We start from the raw sequence: 20,373 nt of genomic DNA on the forward strand, positions 1-20,373 counted from the left end.
GGTTGCTGTTCACCTTGTCCTTCAGATCATTTGTGTATGTAGAGAACAAGGGTGGTCCTATCACACATCCTTGGTGCACCTCTTTTGATACCCTTGTCCCTGTTGAACACTCACTATGGCGGAAAACATACTGGATACTATTACTTAAAGAGTCTCCAAGCCACTCAAATATCTAGAAACCTGTTCTACATGCTTGTATCTTCATTAATAGTTTGGAGAGGGGCACCATGTCAAATGCTTTCCAGAAATGTAGAGTATCGAACCTCCCCATTGCCCTTCATCTGTGGTTTGGAAGATACTGTGCAAGAAAATGGCAAGCTGAGTTTTGCATGAATGATGCTTTCTAACTCTGTGCTGATTTCTGGACAGAAGCTTTCACATATACAGAAAATTTATTATACTGAAATGAAAAATATGTTCAATAATTCTGCAGAAAACCTTTGTTAAAGATATTGGCCTATAATTTTGCAGGTGCTTCAGTTTAAATTTTTACATTAAGACAATATCAAATAATAATTCCACACAACACTTAATGGTATGTTGACAGGTCTACTCAAAATTAATAGTTATTCGAGAACCAGGCTCTAACAGATCAGTGATTGTAAGTAATTTTAGTTATTAGTGGAGAGTGTGATCTGTAACGTTATGATGACCTTTTGCTGTGGGGACAGCGGGTATAGTCTATGATTATAAGACATTTGCATCTATACTACTGTGTAGCTATTGAGATCACTTCTAATTTTTCTGTGACCTATTCACAATATTTGCTACACATTAAAAGCTGTTGGATGAAATAACATATAAGATTCTAATTATCTATAGTCTCAATTTATACAAAATTTATCTCCCTTATTGTATCACTACCATTTGTTACATGATTTGTTACAAAAATAAAAAAATAAAAGCAACAGCCTTAATTAATGTGTATTAAATGCATCTACTAGACTCCAGGATTATCAGTGGGCACTCTTACCTTGCCATTCCTCTTGCACCCAAACATGGTAATCATAGGAGAGAATCTTTATGAAGGAATCTCGTGCTTGGTTCTTTTTAAAAAGAATGAAAAGTAAACTATAATTTATTTACTTGTAGAATTATCAGTACTGTTCAACTTTCATTACTAGTGTCAAGAGAGCAGTGATCTGAAGGCTAGTGTAAAGTAATTTTCAAGGCACTGCAATAATGTATGAAACTCCCTGTTGGATTAAAACTGTGTGCCAGACTGAGACTCAAACTCATAAAGGCAACAGTTCTGAGTTCAAGTCCTGGTCACAGAGTTTTAATCTGCCTAAGCTGCCAGAAAGTTTCACATCAACGCATGCTACAATGCAGAATGGACATTCATTCTGCTAACAGTTTCCTGTTTCTACCTAATTACTCCATTGTTACAATTTATATCATGTAAACTTTAATGTGTTTAGTTTATAAACTTAAGATTTGTTCTCAGATGCTATTACATAAGACAATTTTATTAATTTTTTTTCTATATCAAAACATGACAAATCTCATATCACTGCATATGATAAATTGGATGGTCATCAAATAACAAAATAACAATAATAATAATAATAATAATAATTGCTTAGAATCCTCTGTGCGTGCTGTAATCTGTCTAATTTAGTCTTTGCAGTCGTTATGGTAGGAATATGTGTACTGATGTACCTGAGTTCATGAGAAGGTACTTTGGGAAGATGTTTGATCTTATATTACTAAGATTCTTTTGGAAATTATCAGTATACATTTTAATGCTACTGAAACTTACATCCATCTTTATGTGCAGCATCATTTTTTGTTGTGCTGGAGTATAGTTAGAGCATTTCTTAGGAAAAGTGTTTAGGATGTACACAGATTTTTATTTGAAACTCTTCTCTTCCCTTTCAGTTTCTTGCATTTTTTAATACAAAAGGGAGCCTGGGAATAACAAAATTTTCATGCAAGCCTTTTGTTGATCTCATAACCGCATGAGCATAATGGCAGATCATGTTCAATTAAAAGGGAAACAGCATTGAATCTCTCCGTGTACTTTAGTATTTCTGTTGCGTAAACAAACCTTGAATTTCATTTTATTCATTGTGGTACTGAGAGCAGTTATTCTGTAATGCATGATTCTGAGAATGTTGTATGTTACTATAGTCAACTCTGTTGACTACCAGGATTCTGTGATTCTACCTTTTATGAGCCATTCGGTTCAATTGTAAATTGCAATAGTTTTAACAAATACCATAATAATATTTTGATTTACAGAGTCCTTTGCCTTGGGCATCCTGTCCTGTAGTCAATGGCACAGAAATTGCTGAGTGTGCAAAATCCTCTGAGACAGCTTATTTCTGGTACCGAACAACACTCGACGCATCACCAGCGATTGATGACCCACAGGGCCTGAAATGGTGGATTGTAGTCCTCCTCCTATTGGCCTGGACCATAGTCTTCTGCATAGTCATGAAAGGCATTCAATCTTCTGGGAAGGTACTAATTTTGTATTTCAGTTCTATTCAAAACAATTTTAGGAGACTCTTATTTAAGAAATAATGACTATTTCTTGTTTTTAATAAATAGAATGGCACTATTGGCTTGGTAATGTACCTTAATGTTTAAAAAAAAAATTGAAAGGAAAATGTTTTGTATGTTAAGGGATGGCTTAAAATGTATGTGAGTAACAAAATGTCAAACAACAGTAATGCTATTCCATATTTAATTAGTTGTAAATAAGTATTTAATTAGACTATTACAAATATGAGATGTTATTATGTTCCAGGTTGTCTATTTCACATCGCTGTTCCCATATATAGTCCTTACAATCTTCTTCATAAGAGGATTAACATTAGAAGGTGCTAAAGCAGGAATAATCCATATGTATACACCAAAGGTAAGAGCTATAAATATTTTTATTTTTCTGTTATTTATAAATGATAAATCAGAGCCGACTACTTCTGAAACATTAGTGTTTTTTGGTCCTTCATTCTTTTATAATGTGTCTTACCCTCACATTGCCTAACACAGCTTCATTGTCTGAGACCATAATTGTTCTAAGGATCTGCTTTTCATCACATGACTCCTGTTTAGGTACTGCTTTTTGTGACACGATTCTCATTTCTGTAATGAATATGAAGCCAATATTTTACTCCAGTAATGTGTTCAGAAAATGCATTAATATAATTTATGTTAAAATGTAGACATATACTGAAGGAGACACTTTACCATAAATTACATTTTTTGTGTGGTTATGATATATCATAATGTTGCATGATATTCTCAAGCACAGAGACTTATCTGGTCATATTAATTGACTACCTGAAGAATGTTCCCGTTGGAGCACAGAAAATCCAAATATGCTCCTCTTTAAAATACTTTGATGGAAAAATGGAGACCAGCTGCATCAATCCTCATTCAGCCATCCTCACAAAAAATTTTGGCGTTCTAACGTATTTGTGATATTTTAACACAGAACATTCTAAATCCTTTTACCCAACCTCTCTTCTGTAGTTAAGCCTTTATGCTTGGCATTTCCCCCTCAGTGCCACTGTCTATATATGTATCTCTGTTACTGTCTTATTTTTCTCCCATTGACACTTTCTTCTGTCTGTCTCTCCCACTGTCACTGTCTTCATTCCTTTCCTTCACTCTTCCTTAGCACTGTTTCTTTTGTTGCCACTACCACTGTGTCTCTGTCCCATTGCTGTTGTCTTTGTCCCATTCTTTTTCCCTACCATTGCAACTGCCTCTTTCTTTCTTGCATATAGTTTGCTGCCTTTCTCTTCAGCCCCCATTGTCTCCTCTCTACACATGTCCTTGGCAATAATTTTTTATAAGGTGGTTAATCCTGCCAGGTGACACCATCGAAGAAATTCTAGTAACACAACATGTATAGGTATGGAGTAACTATTATACTGAGACAGTACATGATTAAGTTATATTGATGAAAAGATAGTGACCAGAAACATAGCTTGGTGACCTCAGAACCCTTGTGATGACCCCAGAAACCTTGCCATGTGTTCACTACATTAGCGGAAAATACATTTGCACCTCAGACTGGATATTACACACGTATTTTATGTGTGTAGGTACGGTAAATTCAAATCTCTGGATCTCAGCAACATATAATGACATAAAAATTTCTAGGTTCCCTGAGAATGCCATCTGAAGAACGTATGGTAAAAATTTTGACAATTTGCCATGAGCAGAAATGATAGAAGTGGCATCTCCACAGTTAGTATCGGTACACAAACATAGTGGTTTTTCGAGGTTTCCTCAGGAAGCAGTTATAAACAAATGGTGCTTTTACAAGCCATCTAAGGCCCACCCTATACCACATTTAACAGGGAAGAACCAACTGATTTGCTCAGTTTGCTTGGGCTGGAGAGGTGTGTAATGTTTAAATTTCACCCAGTACTGTAGAATAGCTAGAGTATGCCTATTCTTCCAATAGGTATACAGATGGTTACTAGGCCAAGGCTACTGAAGATACTTGACCCTTTATCTCTGTGATCAATAGAACCACCTGAAAAGTTACATTTTTGTGTGCAGCTTTTTGGAACATGTTGTTGTTGTGGTCTTCAGTCCTGAGACTGGTTTGATGCAGCTCTCCATGCTACTCTATCCTGTGCAAGCTTCTTCATCTCCCAGTACTTACTGCAACCTACATCCTTCTAAATCCATTTAGTGTATTCATCTCTTGGTCTCCGTCTACGATTTTTACCCTCCAATACCAAATTGGTGATCCCCTGATGCCTCGGAACATGTCCTATCAACTGATCCCTTCTTCTAGTCAAGTTGTGCCACGAACTCCTCTTCTCCCCAATTCTATTCAGTACCTCCTCATTAGTTACGTGATCCACCCATCTAATCTTTACCATTCTTCTGTAACACCACATTTGAAAAGCTTCTATTCTCTTATTGACTAAACTATTTATCATCCACGTTTCACTTCCATACATGGCTACACTCCATACAAATACTTTCAGAAACGCCTTCTGGACACTTAAATCTATACTTGATGTTAACAAATTTCTCTTCTTCTGAAATACTTTCCTTGCCATCACCAGTCTACATTTTATATCCTCTCTGCTTGGACCATCATCAGTTATTTTGTTCCCCATATAGCAAAACCCGTTTACTTCTTTAATCGTCTCATTTCCTAATCTAATTTTCACAGCATCACCCGATTTAGTTCGACTACATTACATTATCCTCGTTTTGCTTTTGTTGATATTCATCTTATATCCTCCTTTCAAGACACTGCCCATTCTGTTTAACTGCTCTTCCAAGTCCTTTGCTGTCTCTGACAGAATTACAATGTCATCGGTGAGCCTCAAAGTTTTTATTTCTTCTCCATGGATTTTAATACCTACTCTGAATTTTTCTTTTGTTTCCTTGCTCAAGAGAAGGACTATGAAAGGAAAATGTTGAGTCAGAAAGGACTTGAATTTTAGATTTCTTATTTCTATGATAGAGGTAGGTACAGGTATAGTTTAAAACATTTTAAGCAGCATAACACAGCAGTGTGATTATTCAGACAACTAAATGTTAAGTTCTGCCTGTGATTACAAACTACATGTGTGTTGTAATGATCAGATGGAAATACGGAGTGTCAAAATTGATAATATTCAGAATCATGTTTTGCTTGGACCAATGCTAGTGGCATCAGAAAAAGAGATCTTGTAAAAACATTAATTAACAGGGCTTAAGTCATTGCAAAGAAGACCTCAAGAGTCAGTACAATGAGCTTGACAGGTACAGAGAGCTGGAGTAGTTCAGATTTGTGCCCAGCTTTTCAAATAAAGCAGCATTTAAAGACAACATCTGGAGAACTGAGCTCACTTGGACTGAATAAACCCTGAATAATAAGCACAGATTATTTAAAAACCAGGAATCTTCTGTGATACTTAATTTCAGAAGGTGCTGGTCCACTTTTTCAGAGGGCTAGTGTCAGATATCGACAGGAAGTGCAAAATGGCTAAGCAGGGATCGCTAGAGGACAAATGTAAGTATGTAGAGGCTTATCTCACTAGGGGTAAGATAGATACTGCCTACAGAAAAATTAAAGAGACCTTTGGAGAAAGGAGAACCACTTGCTTGAATATCAAGAGCTTTGATGGAAACCCAGTTCTAAGAAAAGAAGGGAAAGCAGAAAGGTGGAAGGAGTATATAGAGGGTCTATACAAGGGTGATGTACTTGAGGGCAATATTGTGGTAATGGAAGAGGATGTAGATGAAGATGAAATGGGAGATATGATACTGCATGAAGAGTTTGACAGAGCACTGGAAGACCTGAGTCGAAACAAGGCCCCTGGAGTAGACAACATTCCATTAGAACTACTGACAGGCTTGGGAGAGCCAGTCCTGACAAAACTCTACCATCTGGTGAGCAAGATGTATGAGACAGGCGAAATACCCTCAGACTTAAAGAAGAATATAATAATTCCAATCCCAAAGAAAGCAGGTGTTGACAGATGTGAAAATTACCGAACTATCAGTTTAATAAGTCACAGCTGCAAAATACTATTGCAAATTCTTTACAGACAAATGGAAAAACTGATAGAAGCCGACCTCGGGGAAGATCAGTTTGGATTCTGTAGAAATGTTGGAACACGTGAGGCAATACTGACCCTACGACTTATCTTAGAAGAAAGATTAAGGAAAGGCAAACCTACGTTTCTAGCATTTGTAGACTTAGAGAAAGCTTTCGACAATGTTGATTGGAATACTCTCTTTCAAATTCTGAAGGTGGCAGGGGTAAAATACAGGTAGCGAAAGGCTATTTACAATTTGTACAGAAACCAGATGGCAGTTATAAGAGTTGAGGGGTATGAAAGGGAAGCAGTGGTTCGGAAGGGAGTGAGACAGGGTTGTAGCCTATCCCCGATGTTATTCAATCTGTATATTGAGCAAGCAATAAAGGAAACAAAAGAAAAGTTCAGAGTAGGTATTAAAATCCATGAAGAAGAAATAAAAACTTTGAGGTTCGCCGATGACATTGTAATTCTGTCAGAGACAGCAAAGGACTTGGAAGAGCAGCTGAACAGAATGGACAGTGTCTTGAAGGGAGGATATAAGATGAACATCAACAAAAGCAAAACGAGGATAATAGAATGTAGTCGAATTAAGTCGGGTGATGCTGAGGGAATTAGATTAGGAAACGAGACACTTAAAGTAGTAAAGGAGTTTTGCTATTTGGGGAGCAAAATAACTGATGATGGTCGAAGTAGAGAGGATATAAAAAGGAGAACGGCAATGGCAAGGAAAGTGTTTCTGAAGAAGAAAAATTTGTTAACGTCGAGTGTAGATTTAAATATCAGGAAGTCGTCTCTGAAAGTATTTGTATGGAGTGTAGCCATGTATGGAAGTGAAACGTGAACGATAAATAGTTTAGACAAGAAGAGAATGGAAGCTTTCGAAATGTGGTGCTACAGAAGAATGCTGAAGATTGGGTGGGTAGGTCACATAACTAACGAGGAGTTATTGAATAGAATTGGGGAGAAGAGGAGTTTGTTGCACAACTTGACTAGAAGAAGGGATCGGTTGGTAGGACATGTTCTGAGGTATCGAGGGATCACCAATTTAGTTTTGGGGGGCAGCGTGGAGGGTAAAAATCGTAGCTGGAGACCAAGAGATGAATACACTAAGCAGATTCAGAAGGATGTAGGCTGCAGTAGGTACTGGGAGATGAAGAAGCTTGCACAGGATAGAGTAGCATGGAGAGCTGCATCAAACCAGTCTCAGGACTGAAGACCACAACAACAACAGTGTCAGAACAGCTGCAATTACTATGAAGGTCTCTGCTGAAAAATTTAGTGTGGAAAAATGTAACTGAATTTAGAGACCCAATGTCATTTTACTTGTTTTTTGAGGTAAACTGATACTCTGTTTCTATTTATCAAACGAACATATGGATTCCTAATTATTATTCATTTATTTTCAGGTTGAAAAGCTTCTTGATCCAACTGTGTGGCTTGATGCAGCTACACAAGTATTTTATTCATTTGGGTTGGCTTTTGGATCGCTCATAGCTTTTGGCAGTTACAATCCGCCAAAAAATAACTGTGTTCGTGATGTTATTCTTGTTTCTATTGCAAATGCATGTACTGCAATTTATGCCAGTGTGGTCATCTTCTCAATTCTTGGTTTCAAAGCCATGACTATTGTACATAAATGTATTGATGGGTAAGTTCATGCCGATACACTATTTTTGTGTACAGTATTTCCGTGTATGTAATTTTAACTGTATAATAATTTCCACTTGCAGGAACACAGAAAAATTATTGCATTTTGGTTTCAATGTATCAAAAGATGATTATGAAGACTTCATGAACAACTTTGGAACTAATGACACTATAAAAGCATTGCAGCTAGAGGACTGCAGCTTGGAAAAGCAGCTAGATGAGGTAAATATAAAATTTGAATTAAAATTTTATTGTCTGCGTATATAAGCAAGAATGATATTTTGATTCAATTATTTATAATTACTATGATACTTTTATTAATATTGATTTCTTTACTGGCTAGTAATAGACAGTGGAGCAAAACCATTCAACATATCACCTATAGATTCTTCATTTTGTTTAAGAAAGTATGAATTGAGAAAACATTTTGTATGCAGTTGGCCTATAACTGCATTCAACAATCTGTTTTTACCTAAATGGCATTTTTCTTCATATGACATTGCTAAGTTGATTAAAACTTAACTCTGGCAATGTACTGAAAGTACATAATTAAAAAAATCATGTGTATGTGAAGAGCCTTAAAATACAACAAACAAGTCCAGTATGAGCCTAGCTAAGGACGTAAATCTTTGTACAGGCTGCAGAGGGTACAGGTCTCGCCTTCATAGTCTTCACAAAGGCTATTGTTGAGCTGCCATTCTCACCTTTCTGGTCTCTAATTTTCTTCATGATGCTGCTGGCCTTGGGCCTTGGTTCGCAGATTGGCATTCTTGAGGGAATGCTTTGCACAATTTTTGACATTGAAATACTGAAGAGGGTGCGAAAACAGTACATAACAGGTTTGTGAAATAACTTTGTTCCACATAAAGTAGGTGAATTGTCCATATTTTGGACGTTTATTTAATGCTTGGTTCTGGAAGCATTCCATAATGGAAACTAAGAACCAAGTACGCTTTGTAGCTACTAGGATGTCTTTTGTTTTTAATGATAAAATGTTTTTCCAGCGTGGATTTGAGAGGTAAGTATGAGCAGTATATTTATTTGAAATGGATTTTAAAATGTTCAATAAAGAGTTAATAAGATTTCAGAAAGAAGTGATGATATTACTGAGGTAAGCAGTGAGTTGCTTATTTTTAATCAAGGCTATTAAGTTTTGTAAATTTTAAATTTCTTAGTAAGAATCCATGTAACACCTGTATCTTGATTCTTTTCAGCTGCTGTCTGTATTGTGTGCTTCTTTGTGGGTCTCCTCTTTTGCTCTGGCGCTGGAGAGTATTGGCTCAAGCTGTTTGACTCATTTGGAGGCACTATTGGACTTGTACTTGTTGCTTTACTTGAAACAGTTGCAGTTATGTATGTTTATGGACATGAAAAGTAAGTGTTTCTCTGCATTCAGAAATCTTAAAAGCTTCTTTTTGTTACCTGAAAAAAAGTGTCTTCCGGATATTCTTTAATAATGTATTGTATAATCTTTTCCTTCCTTGGTCTGGCCATGGCAGCCAGAGACAGTGTCATGTGTGTGTGAACTGCGTTTGTGTAAATGTGTGTATGTGTATGTCGTCTACTATGTGAGAAGGCCTTCTGGCCAAATACGTATGTATTTAGTAGTCTTTTTGATGCCTATCTGTGACTTGACATCTCCACTATAAGGTGAGTAGCCATCTACCATTTTCATTATTTTGCCATTATTTTCCTTCTGTATTTACATGTGTTAGTACCTTCTCCATTTTTTCATTTTCATCTTTGTCATTTTGCTACCAGGACATTCTGCACACTTGAGCAAACATACTAAACGGTACTTTCACATGTGTTAGTCACACTAAATTTTTTGAAATTGCAGACGTTTCTGTATACATAAATCATCACTGGTGAAATAAGTATGATGTTTTGGGATTTCTTGGGGTGATCTAGCTTGCTAAGTATCCTCTATTCCCCACCAGAGCGATAGTGAAATATGCCAGTGAAGCTTATATTGTGCAAACCATTTAAAAAATTGGCATTGCTCAGTCATAAATGGAGAAATTTCTATTGAGTATTGCCAGGAAAGACATGAAAACAAACAAATGGATTGTGGATGAGACTGAAATGGAAGACATAATTATGGCTGCAATGGAGATGAAAATGAAAGTGAAGTGAATGTAACAAGAAGTCAGGCAGGTGTATGGTAGGTGACACCAAAAAAGCCCTTTGCTGTATTTAAACTGATAGGGAAAGTCTGTTATATAACTAAAAAAAGGTGGGTAGATGCCAGAAGATATGCAGGGGCATTGTCAGTGCATATAGTCAAAAACTACTGTATAATGCATGAAAAACATCAAGAAGAGGTATTTATATAGCAGTGATTGTCAAATGGTCCTCTAAAATAAAGAGAAAAAATAGTTATTTTTTAAAGAAATAGCCATGAGATACACAGCCTGACAAACAAAGGGATACACCCAGAAAACATAGTTGAATGTCAATGTAACTTCGTACATGTACACATCATCGGCAGCTTTGTAAATGATTTGAGTTGCACTGGTCTGTCACTTCAGAGTGCATTAGTGTTATTTGTGTTTTGTGTTGTTACCGGGCCAGGTAGCAAATATGAGGGGCATAAACAGTGTCTCATGTTGAGTGATTATTGTGACGGACAGGGAGATGCAAGGAAGGAAGATTGGGTTTAATGTCCCATCAACATCAGAGTCATTAGAGATGGAGCAGAAGCTCAGATTGTGTCAAGGAAGGGGAAGGTAATTGGTTGTGCCCTTTTAAAGGAACCGACTCAGAATTTGCCTGGAGCAATTTAGGGAAATCATGGAAAACCTAAATCTGGATGGCCAGATGCAGGTTTGAACTGTCATCTCCTGTTGCCCATCTGGACAGATTGTGCGTTATCTGGCTTTGTAGGACATTTGGATGTGACTGTAGCCCAATTTTAGACTGGGTGGGAATATAAGGACAGGCATACTCATCGTCAAGATCCTGTTCAACCACATCTGACCGTACAAGTAATGAATGCCATATTGTGCCCAAAGCACAGTGTAATCCCTTCATTTCTGTGCCTGCCATCCGAAAACAAGTAAGAGGCCCCATGCAACATTCTATGTCATCCCGCACCATTGGTCAGAGGCTATGAGCCACTGGACTGGGGAATTACTGTCACTCTTGTAGACTGCTGTTAACACCACATCACAGGCAGCTGCGTTGGAAGTGGTGCCATGAACAGGAAGTGTGGATTGCAGATGAATGCCATTGCATTGTGTTCAACAATGAATCATGGTTCTGTCTGCCCTGATAGCTGAGTGGTCAGTGTGATGGATTGCCGCCCTACGGGCCTGGGTTCGATTCCCGGCTGAGTCGTTCTCCACTCAGGGACTGGATTTTGTGTTGTCTTCATCGTTTCATCCCCATCCGGCACACAGGTCACCCAATGTGGCATCAAATGTAATAAGACCTGCACCAAGGTGGCCAGACCGGCCCTGTAAGGGGCCTCCTGGCCAATGATGCCAAATGCTCATTTCCATTTCCAATCATGGTTCTGCACTGCCCCAGATGAGATCATCGAAAAAGTAAGGTGGTGACCTGCAGAGACTTCCAATGTTTTGGAGAAGCACAGTGGTCTTACTGCTGGTGTCAGTGTGGGGTGCCATTGGCTGTCACCTCAGATCATGGCTGGGAGTGAGTAAGGGAACTCTGATGGCACAACGGTACATCACGAACATCCTGTGTCCTCATGTGTCACCTCTCATGTGAGAGTATCATGGTGTCATTTTTCAACAGTACAACGCTCCTTCACATAAGTCTCTATGTTGAGATACTCCCCTGGCCAGCAAGATTCTCAGATCTACCCCTGACAGAATGTGTGGGAGTAGCTCTGATATCAACTTTGCCACACTGCCAGTATCCAAGATACCAAGGACCAGTTGCAACAGTTCTGGACCAGCTTACCTCAGGAGGGGAACAATGATGTTTATGACACCTTTCCCAACAGAATCAGTTCATGCCTCTAAGCCAGAGGGGATGCAACATCGTACTGATAAATGGGCTCATACAACCAAGTTATTTGTAAATTTAACTTTATTTTATAATCAGTCAAGTCATGCCATATACCCTTTGAACCTGTGAAATACCAACTGTTTCCTTCTCCCCTTTTGGGTTTTTCACTTTTTAGGCAGTGAATAAGTAAAAGAGCTTTCACACACACTTTGTTATGTTACAGTATTTAACTGACAGGTTGTTTGAAGAACAGGATTTGAGTTTGTAACATTCTTGATTGTTCTTGTTCGCACTGGATACTTCGTAGTTCATAGATCACAGAAGACATTGTAGAGATAACAATTCATTTATTCTCATTAATTTAAATGTTTTCACCTACAGATACTAATCTCCTGTCTAGACGGTCAGAGCACCTTTTTTAAACACACTCTGTATCTGTATCTAATCAATGAACTGTTGTTCAGTTTATTTACCTTAAGAAGACGAATGTTATGTAGTAGCCAATTGTGCTTTTCAGTCATGAAGTACTTTCAAATTTATACAATTCTGTGTATAGTAGGCCTATACTCAAATTTTCATTAAATTTAAAATTGTAAGTAAGAATTCAGTTCACTGCTTTAAGGATCATCCATAATGCAAGCAACATGTGATCATTAGTGCAGTTGAACATCTGTCTGTCTAAGGCTCTTTAGTATTTTGTTGTTGTTTGGGCTTCTTAAGGATTATTTGGATAACAAATGAGATGTAGTACTTCTTAAATACATTACAAAATTACAACAAAGTTGAAACACTGGTATCAGCACATTATTTTTGGTCTGTTCACTATTTTATAGCAGAGTAAGATAAAAGTTACTGAATGTTGTGGTAAGTTACAAATGGTTTTCATAGAAGAAACAAATAATCGACTAACTATACCATAACATACTACACTGAAGAGCCAAAGAAACTGGTATACCTGCCTAATATCATGTAGGGCCCCCAAGTGCACGAAGAACTGCCTTAACATGACATGGCATGGACTCAACTAATGTCTGAAATAGTGCTGAAGGGAACTGATACCATCAATCCAGCAGGGCTGTCTATAAATCCATAAAACTACGAGGGGGTGGAGATCTCTTCTGAACAGCACATTGCAAGGCATCCTACATATGCTCAATAATGTCCATGTCTGGGGAGTTTGGTAGCCAGAGGAAGTGTTTAAACTCAGAAATGTGTTCCTGGAGACACTTCGTAGCAATTCTGGACATGTGGGGTGTCGCATTGTCCTGCTGGAATTGCCCAAGTCCATCGGAATGCACAATGGACATTAATGGATGCAGGGGATCAGACAGGATGCTTACATACATGTCACATGTCAAAGTCATATCTATATGTATCAGGGATCCCATATCACTCCAACTACACACATCTCACAGCATTACAGAACCTCCACCAGCTTGAACAGACCCTTGCTGACACACTTGGTCCATGGATTCATGAGGTTGTTTCCATACCTATACATGTCTATCTGCCTGCTACAATTTGAAATGAGACTCATCCAACCAGGCGATATGTTTCCAGTCATCAGCAGTCTAATGTCAGTGTTGATGGGCCCAGACAAAGCATAAAGCTTTGAGTCATGCAGGCATCAAGGCTACACGAGTGAGCCTTTGGCTCCAATAGCCCATATCAATGATGTTTTGTTGAATTGTTCACATGCTGACACTTGTTGATGGCCCAGTATTGGAATCGGCAGCAATTTGTGCAAGGGTTGCTCTTCTGTAACATTGAACAATTCTCTTCAGTAGTCGTTGGTCACGTTCTTGCAGAATCTTTTTCTGGCCGCAGCAATGTCAGAGATTTGATGTTTTACCAGATTCCTGATACTCATGGTACACTTTTCAAATGGTCATATGAGAAAATCCCCACTTCATCGCTACCTCAGAGATGCTGTGTCCAATCGCTTGTGCGCTGACTATAACACCATGTTCAAACTCACTTAAATCTTGATAACCCGCCATTGTAGCAGCAGTGACCAGTGTAACAACTGTGCCAGACACTTGTTGTCTTATATAGGCATTGGCAACCACAGTGCCATATTCTGCCTGTTTACATCTCTGTATTTCAATATGCATACCCACACCATTTTTTTGGTGCTTCAGTGTATATCAATGGGAAAATTACATTGAGAAAGCTTAAGTTACAAGGAGACAACATGGCTGGCTAGAACTTACCTTCTGATAGTGAAATTCTTCATGTTCCTGTCAGAAACACTAATTCTAGATTTTATGTTCCTATTTCAGAGAGTCCACAGCTCATGGTCTAGTGGCTAGTGTTACTGCCTCTGGTTCGTGGGGTCCTGGGTTCGATTCCCGGCTGGGTTGGGGATTTTTCTCTGCCTGGGGACTGGGTGTTTGTCTCGTCTTCATCATTTCATTATCATCATCACTCGTGACAGTGGCTCAATTGGATTGTGTAAAAAATTGGACTCTGTAAAAATTGGGTGTTTATATGGGCACTGATGACTGCGCAGTTGTGCCCCACAAACCAAACATCATCATCATCATCATCATCATCATCCTTCTTCAGAGAGGAAAGAGGTGCATCTTGGAGCTGGTGGGAAGGGAAGGTGACTTCACACAGATCTTAGGTTTAGAATAGCTGTACATGGTAGAAACTGTGCTATCTTCGGTACAGAAGTGTTTGAAGGGACAGAGTGAGAAATGTACTAAAGTGGGAGTGAAACGAAAAGTGTAATGAATAATGCAGTTTCCACATACATTTCCCCTCTTCCCGCTTCTGTCAACTTGAGCAACCACTCAAACTATCAGTGTTGCCACAGACACTGATGGGTGCATTTGAGAGCCCATGTTATTGTGTGTACATTAGAATGTAGTCTTGCACTAGAAGAAGATAGGTTTCTTGAAAGTTTGTTGTCTGTCTGTGCACAATATATCATCTTTTATTTACCATTTCCATCCAGGAATTACTATCAGTGTAGTAACTGGTAATTCACAGAGTACATAATTTTGTTTATGTCTGCATAAGTATCTGTTCTCTTTCCTTATTTTATGGGTGAAAATTTTGCAGGGGAAAATATCCATACATGAGGAGGATGAAGGTTTTCATGGTAGAACCGATCAGTTCCAAGTACATTAATTCTTCAGTTACTAAAGATTCTACAAAAAGTTCTAAATATAACCATATTGATCCAAAATTAAGAATAGCTTCAAATTTGCACCTGGTGCCAGATAAAGATATTTGCAAAATTATCACCCTAAAGTGAATTTTTACTACCAGAATCCTTCATCCACAATAAAGTTTTGAAGAAATGAACTTACTCAAGTCACTATGCATTGAAATTCAAATATTACTCATCAGGATGTTTATAAAATGAGACTACATAGTAATAAATCAAAATAAATGTACACAAAAACTAATTTTGTCTGTAACCACAGAGAGAAAGCTTCATTCTTGAGTGTGCACAATTTTGAAACTTTCTGGCAGTGTAGGTCCAGGACTTTGACCTGGAACATACCCATTACTTTTAAGGCTGTCCGGGCATAATTCAAGCATGATCTGCTCTCACAGCTCCTCTTTTGCGCAGTACCTTTCACCTGCTCTGTTGAAGCTCCCCTATGGATCTTGCATATTATAACCCTCACTTAGAGCCAACAATATTTACTGAACACACTCGACTTCTGTAACAACAGATTAAAATCGTCTGTTGGTCCAGAAACTAACCAGTAATAGTATTCAGCAGTGTATCAATACAAGCCACAATAGAAATTAATATAAGATAGTTCCTGTTCAAGATGAATAAGTTTAGGCACTACTTAGCTATAATTAAGTGTTTAGTAATCAAAGTTCCATTAAACATAGCAGTGGTGGAAACCACAAATCCATAATTTGTAGTGCTATGCCCACAGTAAACCGTTGCAACAGTCCGAGTCTACGGGTAGAGGCAAGTCAGATAGAACCATCTAGGAAGAAACCACTGCTGGGTGCCCTTTTATTTGCCCAATATGGAAATTCATGTGACTAGCCAGTGATATCTGTGGTGCTCTTGCTGCAAGCAGTGATGCTGGATGTGGGTGACTTTGCATATAATGATACATACATGTCTTCTATTTGCATCTCCAATGGGGTTAATAAATTGGTAGACTAGCATTTTGGAAAGAGAAAAGGCTTAGCTAAAGGTCCCAGTTTGATACACAGATTAAATCACCCACACAGTTTGAAAACTGAGTGCACTTTGCTACAGAGTGAGAGATTCAGTTTGGAAACAATGGCCTAGATGTGGCTCTCTGCAGTATCCATCAGGAGTGGCTGCCAAGAAGGAAAGTAGGAGAGAGTTACTAGCTGAAGTTAAGCAGTGAGGGTGCATCATCTGGATAGAACAGGATTCGCGTTCCAATATGTTACACAACTTCAATCTGACAATTGGTAGTTTTGCCCTGTCTTACTGTGCATCACTTGACCAAGAATTATTTGCTACTTAATTCATTAATAATATCCTTTCTAATATTTTGTATACATATTTGTATGATGTCAAATGGCAGAAAAAGCTTTTTCTGTCAATATTTGATTGTGGTCCTATAAATTTTTGAAATCTTGGTGTTAAAAGGGAATGTTGAAAGGCACTGCAGCAGAGTTATCATTAAAATGAGAGTCTTGGATGTCAAATGATGACAAAGAAACTGTATCTGTAACTAGACTTAATGTAAATGCAGGTGTATGTGCAGGCAAACTACAATGAAAAGGATATGACTCTGTAGGTGAACAAACATTTTTTGGCCAAGTGTCCACTTGGCTCAAAGTATGAATGAGCTGTGATAGTGGATTTAAGTTTGTTACTTTCGGCCTTTTGGAGGCATTGGGTTGTTTTGGGGAGGAGACCAGACAGTGACATCATCAGTCTCATTGGATTAGGGAAGGATGGGGAAGGAAGTCAGCCATGCCCTTTGAAAGGAACCATCACAGCATTTGCCTGGAGTGATTTAGGGAATTCAAAGAAAACCTAAATCAGGATGGCCAGACGTAGGATTGAACTGTCGCCCTCCCGAATGAGAGTCCAGTGTGCTAACCACTGTGCCACCTTGCTCGGTGGGCCCTTTGGAATCAACGCTGTTAAGTATTAGCAAATATAATAAAAAGTGAGTCAAAAGAAAAAATCCACAATTTCTTTGCAACAAATTTTCAAAAGAACAACAGTGACCAGCTTCAGAATATTGTACATGCTGCTGTTCCAATAAACCTAGCAAACCACATGCTACATGAATATCTAATACGTTTTTTGATTTTCTTTTGACACCTGAAACAATAAAATTTATTCGTGATGTTACCTTCACCAATTAATATATCACATCCCAACAGAAACTTTATAATGGATTATAATATGTACAAAATGATATGTTATTAGTCATCATTAATCTGTTTCACATAGATTTATATAACCCTCACTAGTGCTATTTATAATTTCTGTAAGTGTGTAGGTCATCCAATTTTGTGTTGTGTGGATGAGGTATATTTTATTGATCTGTTATATTACTGTTTCATATGCAGAACCAATTCAGTCTCTGTTCTCCAATACAGTCAAATAAATAATGTTTCCCATAAAATCTCAAAATCAGCAAATTAGATTTCTTTTAGTTATATTTATTTTAGTTAGTTTATATTGATTTATATTTATTTCAGTTATATTTATTTTATGCATATGTTTCTGTAACATGTAGGAACTCATTTGGATTTTTTACAAAAATTTACTTACAGTTGTTGATTATAAAATGTAATCTGTCTGGATTTGAAAGCAATTGCATTTTTGACTTCTTGTCTTTTCAGTCTAACAGTCAGTGATTTTGTATTTCAACACTTTATATTAATTATTTTCAGGCATCAATAATAGGAATAAGATGTAATGATTTCTGGGCATATTTTCAGGTACTAAATGAAACATAAATTAACAAAATTTGACAATTGCAGGTTCACTAAGGATATTGAGGACATGACAGGATACAGACCAGGAATTTACTGGCAGATAACGTGGAGACTACTTGGTCCACTACTGATGACAGTAATTCTTGTGACATCAGTGATTTTCATGATAATTAATAAACCAAAATACCATGCATGGAATGCAGAACTGGTGAGTAACACCTTGGTATTGACATCACCAAAGCTCATTTATACAGCTTCTTAAGTTTCCAGACTAATCTGATTTGTGAAAAGTTGGGTTCCGGATAATGTGTGTTTTTAACAAATTGCATTATTGACCTGTAATCAAAAATACTGTTTGCACTTCTTATTTGTTCTGTGTGATGTATCTCTACATTTTTATGATTTTTTTTGTTGTTGCCCTAATAAACACATATTTTTGCAGAAGCTATTCAGGAGAAATTAGTAAGTACATTATTAATGTTCCCATTAAACAGGCTTTAACTTTTCAGCTTATAGATGACTGGTACCCTTCTCTGAAGTGGCCTTTTTTTAAGTAGCTGCTTTCCTCCTTTACTTGTCATAACTTATATAGTTGATTATTAGTATGATTTACAGATATAGGCTGCAATGCCTACTTATACCTGTTAATGTGTAACTTGACTTTTTCCACAATCTTGTCAGCTATCTTTCATGATGGGATTTTTGGAAAACAATTCTTGTATGCATGAAGGAATTTAAATTATAAACTGATACTGAAACTGTGTTATGTCTTTTTTTTGCCAGGGAAAAACTGTTGCGACAGATTACCCTGATTGGGTAATGGGAATAGCTATATGTATGGTGGTTGCTGGAATTCTTCCAATGCCAATTGTATTTATTCTGAGGAGATGTCAGTGCTTGAAGCTAGATGTAAACATTCACCAAGGTTCTATCAGAAGAATTGAGACAACAGTTTCTACGAAAGAAATGATGGGAGATGTTGATGTGAGTTGTGCACATATCTATTTTTATACCTCTTGTACATACAACGCCTCATATGTTATAAAGGGAACAAAATGCAATAACTGGTCAGATGGCTGAGCATTTTTAGTCATTTAATAATTCCTTTTGCAACTTGTAATGCAATTAAAATGTTTTTGGAAAGTCTACTAATTTGTATTTCTTAATTAAGGCCTTATGATTTCTTGAATCGGATTTGATTTACATAGCTTAACAGTGATCAACATGAACTTATATTATTTGTTTGTGGCATGTCTAATAAAAAGTTTTATTAACATCTGCCCATCTAACAGTAAGTAAATAAAGTATAAGGGATCACTCCCTGTTTCATCACATAGATAAATGGGCTGCACTTACCAAAAGCTTTGAGACCTGAGCTGCTGTTAAAGTTGATAAAACTACAGAACAGAGACCTTAGAAGCAGAAACCCTTCCTCAGCAGTTGAAGAGGGGCATAAGTATTCTTTCTAATTCTGTATACAAATTACATTAATGTCCCACCGACAGAGCTCCTGATTTTATAAGCTCAAGATTCAGTGTCTGCCGGTTAATGTTACTATGGACAGACATTAGTTTCCAAAGCACTTGGAATGCATTGCCCATTTCTCAAAGACTATAAGCTTCCATTTCTAACATTTGTGGTAACATTTAAAAATGTGTTTCTTGCAAATGATAATAAAGACTATGTTTCTATTATTGCTGTAACAATAGCTTTATTACAATATTTACTTAATTGTATTTAAAATAATCCAATTAACAGCAATGTTTTACAGAATTAATTTTGTGTGTTGGTTCTTCTGGCTTTTCTGTCTGTATGTGTATCTTAGTTATAGGTTGAGACTATGGAACCACCAAGGCTTCCTTACTCAGATGTTATGTGACTCACCTTCTAATTCATCACGCATAGCAATAATAATGTAAACAGAAATTTAACACGTGAGTTATGCTCGAAAACTTGCAAGTGCCTGGAAAAAAAAAAAAGAATCATCGGAATGATATACCCTGCCTTCCAGAAATTAGTATAGCTCTGCTGGTTGTAAACCCGTATGAATATGTACCTATAGTGGCACGGTTCTTGGTGTTGGGAAGTGGAACCAATGCAAGCTTGCATCACAAAGCTTATCCCACTTTTAACTTTTACACTGTCTTCCACCTAAAATTACAATACATATATTTATCACGATGCTCAGGGCCTAAGCTCTCCTGTTGCTGACTAAAGCATTGTAGGGCTTCAGTGTCTGCCATAACCTCACCATCCTGAGCAAATTACTACATAGAAAGGTTTTGATTCTAAGAGTACAGCATCTGTCTTGCTTGCTGCTCCA

General features: G+C 37.4%; 1 protein-coding gene across 2 annotated transcripts in view; it reads left to right on the forward strand.

Annotated features, from left to right (window-relative positions):
* The window catches only part of LOC124802960 (sodium-dependent neutral amino acid transporter B(0)AT3), a 188,089-nt gene that overhangs the window by 157,314 nt on the left and 10,402 nt on the right, over positions 1–20,373 (forward strand). Inside the window, exons 3-11 of one of the 2 annotated variants that reach the window (XR_007017171.1) lie at positions 2,245–2,466; positions 2,756–2,866; positions 7,919–8,160; positions 8,243–8,381; positions 8,797–8,998; positions 9,374–9,533; positions 18,096–18,258; positions 18,834–19,034; positions 19,882–19,984. Coding sequence is in view for 1 of the 2 variants with exons in the window: in XM_047264052.1 (XP_047120008.1) it covers positions 2,245–2,466; positions 2,756–2,866; positions 7,919–8,160; positions 8,243–8,381; positions 8,797–8,998; positions 9,374–9,533; positions 18,096–18,258; positions 18,834–19,034 (1,440 nt within the window). In the remaining variant the exon portion in view is untranslated. The remainder of the gene's footprint in view (positions 1–2,244; positions 2,467–2,755; positions 2,867–7,918; positions 8,161–8,242; positions 8,382–8,796; positions 8,999–9,373; positions 9,534–18,095; positions 18,259–18,833; positions 19,035–19,881; positions 19,985–20,373) is intronic. The other variant, XM_047264052.1, reaches the window with a different exon arrangement.

This window comes from Schistocerca piceifrons, chromosome 6 (genome assembly GCF_021461385.2).
Source record: "Schistocerca piceifrons isolate TAMUIC-IGC-003096 chromosome 6, iqSchPice1.1, whole genome shotgun sequence".
Lineage (NCBI taxonomy): Eukaryota > Metazoa > Arthropoda > Insecta > Orthoptera > Acrididae > Schistocerca > Schistocerca piceifrons.